Source organism: Pteropus vampyrus, unplaced genomic scaffold, assembly GCF_000151845.1.
Source record: "Pteropus vampyrus isolate Shadow unplaced genomic scaffold, Pvam_2.0 Scaffold174, whole genome shotgun sequence".
Taxonomy (NCBI): domain Eukaryota; kingdom Metazoa; phylum Chordata; class Mammalia; order Chiroptera; family Pteropodidae; genus Pteropus; species Pteropus vampyrus.
Window position 1 is genome coordinate 73,449 of NW_011888955.1, and position 6,991 is coordinate 80,439.

At 45.3% G+C, this 6,991-nt stretch overlaps 1 protein-coding gene and 1 long non-coding RNA gene across 2 annotated transcripts in view; both read right to left on the reverse strand.

Moving 5' to 3' along the window:
• The window catches only part of LOC111746081, a 15,410-nt gene extending 13,073 nt beyond the window's left edge, over positions 1–2,337 (reverse strand). Inside the window, exon 1 of the long non-coding RNA XR_002782915.1 lies at positions 2,209–2,337. This is a non-coding gene — a long non-coding RNA (uncharacterized LOC111746081). The remainder of the gene's footprint in view (positions 1–2,208) is intronic.
• A 4,096-nt stretch (positions 2,338–6,433) lies between these two features.
• Positions 6,434–6,991, reverse strand: part of TRAM1L1 (translocation associated membrane protein 1 like 1) — a 33,080-nt gene continuing 32,522 nt past the window's right edge. The window contains exon 4 of the mRNA XM_023536961.1: positions 6,434–6,988. Within this exon, the coding sequence (XP_023392729.1) occupies positions 6,434–6,988 (555 nt within the window). The remainder of the gene's footprint in view (positions 6,989–6,991) is intronic.

Genomic DNA, 6,991 nt, shown 5'->3' on the forward strand with positions numbered 1-6,991 from the left:
CCCAGGGAGCTGAACGTGTCGGACACTGATAAACACTGACCTTAGACAAGCACAGCTTCTTCGTACGACATCTGCGCTCCTTCCTTCTGGCCTGCGCTCTACGTCCTAAGGACACTTAGCCCCCGAGGCCGCCGTGTCCTCTCCGCGGGGAGCGTTTCCATGCACCCCCGTCGCACAGTGTGGACCCACCGTTCGAACTACCTGCCGTGTACCTCAGTGCTCGTCACGGTCACACATTCTTCGACGTTCTTCCTGAAACCAGTAAGACTAGCTTCTCCCGCAGCGTGAGCAACCCACCCAATCGCATTGCTTGTCACAGAGCATCGTCCCTACTTGAGAACCAGTGTCCTTCAGTGACAGGAGGGCTGCGTTTCGCTCGCTGCTGGCCGCAGGCCTGAGCAGTGTCGGCCACAGTCAGCATCCAGTTAACGTTCGCTGAGTGGGGAGCTGAATCATCCTCCTATTATCAAGTATAATTATAAAATATATAATTTACGTGTACTTTTTAACAAGTCATCATACTGTAGGTTGTGGAATTTAAGGCATATAATGAGCATCGCATTTCCGTACAAGTGGTTGGGGTTTAATTGGCCATAAGTGATCCAAACCCATTCTGAATGTGAGCTGATAATGGACAGTAAGCTGTTTACTTTAGAAAAACACACATTTCGGGGAATAATTCCCATAGGAGATCATAGTCTCATTTATCCTAACGATTCCTCGAAATTCTGTCCCACCTCTCTTCTGCGAAACCGTAATGAACCCCAGTTTCTTACCTATAAATAAAACCATGTCCATGATAAATAAGAAAAGGCTTATTCAATTTGAAAAATAAACCAGCATTTTACAGAGACACATTCAGCTCCACGTTTTCAGTTCCCATCATACGAGTGCAGCTGGGTGAGAAAGACAGTGATCAAAATACATAACCTAAAACTACACAGTAGCCGCAGTGACGGTCGTCCTCAGAATGTGACAGTGTGTGCGGTCAGGACTGCCTCGGAGAGCTAGAAAGCTTTGGTCTTTCAATGTTATACAATTTATAGTATCTGATGAATAACACAGAACAAATCTAAATACCATTATTCTAATTATGCCATTTAAACTGAGTTGGGCTTTTTTTTTTCTGATATCTACAAGCATATAAAACTTCTAACCTATTATACGTGTCTTTCAGTTAATGATATACATGTATATATATGGACTCTACTTTCTGCTCAATTGTGCTGTGAACCTGAAAATAAGAGTTCATTAAAAATAAATAAATGTATAGGGAAAATCTATGTGTGTGCATGTGTGTATGTACACAGATGCATAAACACACGTACACATATCCGTATTAAATGGGGCTATACACAGTACAGTCGGACAGTATGTGAACAAGTGTCCACACACACAAAAATAAACTACTTATGACGCCGCATTCGCACACGTTTTAATCCTCGCAGCAGCTTCCTGAGACAGATAAACGTCTCCATCATCTTGCTGACACGCGGTCCAAGGCCTGGGATGTGTGGGTGCTCCTGGAGCTCACACGGCTCAGGCCTCGGGGAGGCTCAACCCCGACTTGGTGAACCGTTGCTTATAATCACATCATTACCTTCCTTTGCTGAACTTATATCGATACGACTAAAATTCAACATCTTTAAAAACAACACATCTAAAGTTTACAAATTAATTTTAATATTTATGGTGGCAACTTTATATTATTGATTTAAGGGACAGCTTTTTAAAAATTCATTAAGCAATAAAAGCAGCAGGAGGTAGAGATGTTAACTCTACTTGAGATGTAAATACTTTTCAATTTGTGATAGCTTAGGCGAAATTTCATTAGGCACTAGGAAATGTTCTGTTTTCTCAAATTTTTCTCAAAGCGTAAGATCCTGTCTACTGATATGACTTGATTTGGTGAATGGTGGGTGGTGGTGTCAAAATTAATCATAGTTTGCTTTTAATCAGGGGGTTCACTGTCCGACGGGGCAGCCCGTGCCCTCGCGGCCACACTATGCTGTCACCACTGGGAAGTTAATCCAACTGCTCTGCATTCAATTCAAGCAAACTTTACCCATATGTAACATTCCACTGTCGTTTCCTAAATGATGCAAATATACCCCAAAGGGGTCAGTTTATACGTCGATATATTTTTAGGCTGTAAAATGAGAAAGACTGGCTGACTCAATGCAGTCACCTAAAACAGGGGTCCTTGACCCCTGGTCCGTGACCTGTTAGGGACCGGGCCACACAGCAGGAGGCGAGCGGTGGGCGAGTGAGCGAAGCTCCATCTGTGTCTGCAGCCGCTCCCCAGCGCCGGCATCACCGCCTCAACTCCGCCTCGGATCATCAGGCATCACATTCTCACAGGAGCCCCGGTCCCTGGGGCCACAAAGATTGGGGACCACTGACCTAAATAAAACCCAATGATGGCCTTGCCAGGAGGGAAGAAGCATGGGCATCTCCTCTGGGGCAGGCTTCTCAGTGTTTATTGATTCCACATTTATCGAATACTTAAAACTGCCAGAGGTGAGGCAAGGTCTAAAAAAGATTTGCTTATAGGGATTTAGACAGTAAAATTTAGACAGCCATATGATGGCATAATGACGAGGAAAATTCCAATTTAATATTTGGAAATGCATGATTTTTTGTATGAAGGTTTCGTGGTAATTTTTCTGCAGAAGTGACGGGAATTTGCAGGTACTACTCTGTCTTAGTGTAGAGTTTCCCATGGGATGTAGATTTAATGGAAAGATGGCCGTGAAAAGAAAACTCTATAGCTGGAGAAATCCAAGAGGGGGTGGTATTTGTGACCGCTCTGGTAACTGGGCCTCAAACGGCTCCATACGCTCACCCACACCGTCTGTCCTCTCCAGCTGGACGAGGCACCCTTGTCTCCAGATGACAATGGTCTGTGCCCCTAAGTGGAAGGCATCTTCTGCCATATGCAAACACCCAGGGCTCCACGTGCCACATTCTCAAGTACACTTTTGCTAGGAACTTCTCGGCAACTGATCTAATGTCATTTTTGGTGTAAAGCATCAGTACTCAGTCTTATGTTCCTCTATACGAATTATTCTCATGTCATCTAGTTGAGTGATACTTAGAAACTTTACCCTTGTTTTTTCCAATTAAAAAAAGATATCAGAATATTTCATGTCTTCAGGAAAGCTTCAAATTATTAATGTTGTAACTCTAATCTTCTCGAATCTATTCCGAGTTAGTACACTACCTGCTATACACATTTCCTCTACAGATAAACAAATATTGATGAGAGAAATGAAGAAATATTTACGAGGTTATTGTTTTCTTACAGAAATGAAAGGAAGAATTACGCTGATCACTAGGAAAATACTAGTGCATAAAACCTGCTTATCTCGTAAGATACAGAGGTTGAGTAACACATTTATAATATCCAAGAAAAATGGGACACACTTTTAATTCAATGCTATCAGAATAATTTTCTAAAGAAATTTTGATTTGAATCTATCCTAGGAAATCTATACTTATAGACTTACTTAAGTAACAAAATTTGACAAGCACCGACACTAATAAATCAGAGCACATCCAAGACACATCCTCCTAACTTTGAAACATCTGGTGATTAATCGGTTATTTGAGCGTTCATAGGGTTAACTAATGCCTGCTGTAATAATACCCTGAATAATCATAATGGACGTATTTGTCACTATATGGTCCATTTCAGCAGAAACCAAACTGTCACATTGAGATTTATTACAGCATGCGTTTTTCAGAACATAATCTTAAAAGGGGAGAGACTTGGCAGTTTGCATCGTGCTGAATTTCATCTGCAGCCTTCTCTCGGTAACTTATTTGGCATGTATTTCTTTTCTAGCAACATATTATTGAACTTCTATGGATGGGTGCGATGTCTCAGCTTAGTCATATCCCTTTTTTCCTCAATAACCTTACTATGTCTGTGAACTCCTATTGGACAAGAAAAGGGCGTTGGCTTTTCCACGGCTGAAGCACACCTGCTACCTTAACCAACCAACCCAGCATGCACCTTTCCCACATGAGGTCAGTGAAGGTGACTCCCACTGCTCTGGGAATCCCAGAAACCATCTCTCTTCTCCTCTAATACACTGGTATGCGCCGGGCAGACACGAAGCCCGGAAGAGCTGCAGCCATTTGCTGCCAAGCTGGAAGGAAGGTCGACCTGAGGGGCACAGACAAGAAAACCCCAGGGAGGGGCACCTGGGCCCTCGTCGTTTTTCATGCAGAGCCCAGTGTAACTTGGCACTGCCGCTCACGCGAGGCAGCGATGTGCTCGCCATCATCTGCCGTCCGAGTAAGGCCCGCACCTATTTGCGAATAAAGGACCCAATGGATGACATCCGTTACCAGGACTGGGCTTAGGAGTAACCAGACGGAATTCTTCAACAGTGAGGAAAACGAGAAAGGCCACGCCAGATGCGGCCGGAGATGCTTCGCGGCCGCACAGCGCTCCGTCACCGCGCAGGATCCCAACCCGGACCAGAGGCGGACCAGGGGGTGGGAAACGGTAACTAGGTGGGTCCCAGCGCCCAAAAGGAAGCGATTTTATCTTACGTGGGTACGAACCTCCCAAAACGGGAAGGAAAGCTTTGCCCAGAGCGGCTATTCTGACCATAAGGACACTGAGTTTGAATCCGGGGGCTCCCTGGAGCTGAAAAAGCTGCACTACCCACGACGAGCCAAACGGAAGGCCCTCAAAAACGCAGGGGTGACAGACGCAACGCGGGGAAGAGAGGTGGAGAAAATACAGTCAGTCCTCGGTGTCATCGACAGGCTGCTGGGAACAGGGCCTTCGAGTGAAAAGACGCACGAGGAACCCCACTCGACCTGAGGCTGATGAACGGAAAGCAGCGCACGTGCTTCAGCACTTCCGGCCGCAGAAACGTCACCAAAGCGTGAAGACCCGAAACGCTTCTACTGTGAAACTCCGAGATAAACTGTGTGTGGCGGCTCGGCACGGGCGGGACCAACCCTGGACGGGACCCCTGCACCCAGGGCCCCCCACCCGCCACACTCTCTCGGACGGCGACAATGCGACAATGCAGACACGCCCGTCTGCTCCCTGCACACCTGTGGGACGCGGCCGGCACCCAGCCCCGGAGAAAACCCCACGGACATGGGGAGACCGTGCCACCTCCACAGAGGGCGCCCCGGCCTGGAAGCCTTTGTTTTTTTTTCATCAATGTTATAACAAAATGACACTGAATGAATGACATCATTCAAGGACCTGCTGTCTATGGCCTTACCCTAGCATATTTTTAAAACAATATCTCCTGAAAAAAGTATAAAGACATGTGGAAATGAAATCAAAGTTGAGAAGATATATATAAAATACCACAGTCCGTTGTTTCAATTGGCTTCTGTAAAGATACCAACTACATATAATATATATGACACATATCCCCAAAGCACGTCGTACACGGATAAATGATCTCCAGTTAAAGATGGAAGTACAGCTATAGCATTATCCCTAAAAAGCCTTTCTTAGGACGGTTTATCCACCTGGTTTTTAAACTACTTAAGGTTAGTGCAGTAAACGCTTTCCGCATTGGCCGGCATTCTTTTTAGAGGAACAGATCAAGTAAGCATTATTTTTTAAATGACTTACGAGATTCATATTTTTCTAAAACACCAGATACCGAACTTACGACAAGCCTCATTAAAAATAATTTTAATAAAATAGAAAAAAAACTAAGTCTGATTTTTTTAGTTAAATATTTAATTTTCTGATTTCCAGTTTACAAGTGTTTAGAATGGACAAGAATGATTTTACCTCTTTATCAATAATTTTATATTAATTCAAGATAATTTCATTCACTATATGGCAACAAATCTTCACAGATGTTACCCATTTTTTTTAGAATGGAAATATTACACTAACTACTACCTATAAAAAACAGCATTTGGTCGGTGGCTTTACAAATTTTTTTTTCCAGTGTAAATTAAAAAAAAAAAAAATTCTAAGAATTAGAGAATACTGAAAACTTAGTGAAAATGACCTCCACATTTATAATATTTCCATTATATCCCGAAAGAGAACTCTAAAAATATGACCTGGTTATAACAGACCATATTGCTAATGTTATAAAAAATCGGTGGGAGCAAGAAATCGTGTCAACGATACGCAGAATTCTGTAGTTGTCTCTATACATTAGAAAAACGTTCAAACGTAAAAAACGAAAGATGTGGTGATGATCCCTCAACTATTTAGACGATGAGCAGCTCACTGTAAACCGATTTTTATTCCACTCACAGTATCTTCTCCCCTCAAATGCCTTAAAAATAAAATCCGTTACACAGCACCATAGCGAAAATCAAAGAGCACAAACTATCTCCAAGAACAGAAAAATCTCTAGCGCAGAAAGACATCGGATAGCAGAGCACAGGCTTCTTTGGGGACATGAACCGATCTGCGCGTCCTTCGTTACGGAGATCTGTCCTTCCTCTTATGCGGAGGGTCCACTCTGTTCGCAGCGGCCGCCCCGTTTTCGGTCCCCTTCCTGTAAGCCCTGCCTTTCGTCCGTTTCTTCTTCGCGGCCGGGGCCTGGAGCGCCGCGTCGCCCTCTACCCACCTCTGCAGCTGGACACTGAAGACGGTCCACGTGACGTAGGCCTGGATGGTGCAGCTGGACGACAGCACGGCGACCTTGGCGGCCAGCACGTTCACGTTCCCGGAGGCCGCATCCGGGCCGCGAGCCTGCCCTCCCGCCAGGTGGAAGCCCGCGGTGAGGACCGACACGATCAGGGTCCCCAGGCGGCCCAGAACGAACACCACGGCCCACAGGGACAGCTCCCTCTGGTGCTTCTCGTCGCCGAAGTAAAAGAGGTCGCACGCGTGGGTCAGCAGCTCCACGGAGTAGTGCATCATGAGCAGCAGCAGCCCCAGGTGGTTCAGGTAGAGCAGGTAGGCGCCCGCGATGTGGAACAGGTGCAGGCCGATGTAGACCAGCTGCCGCGGCAGGTCCTGCCTGCGCGTGCGCTG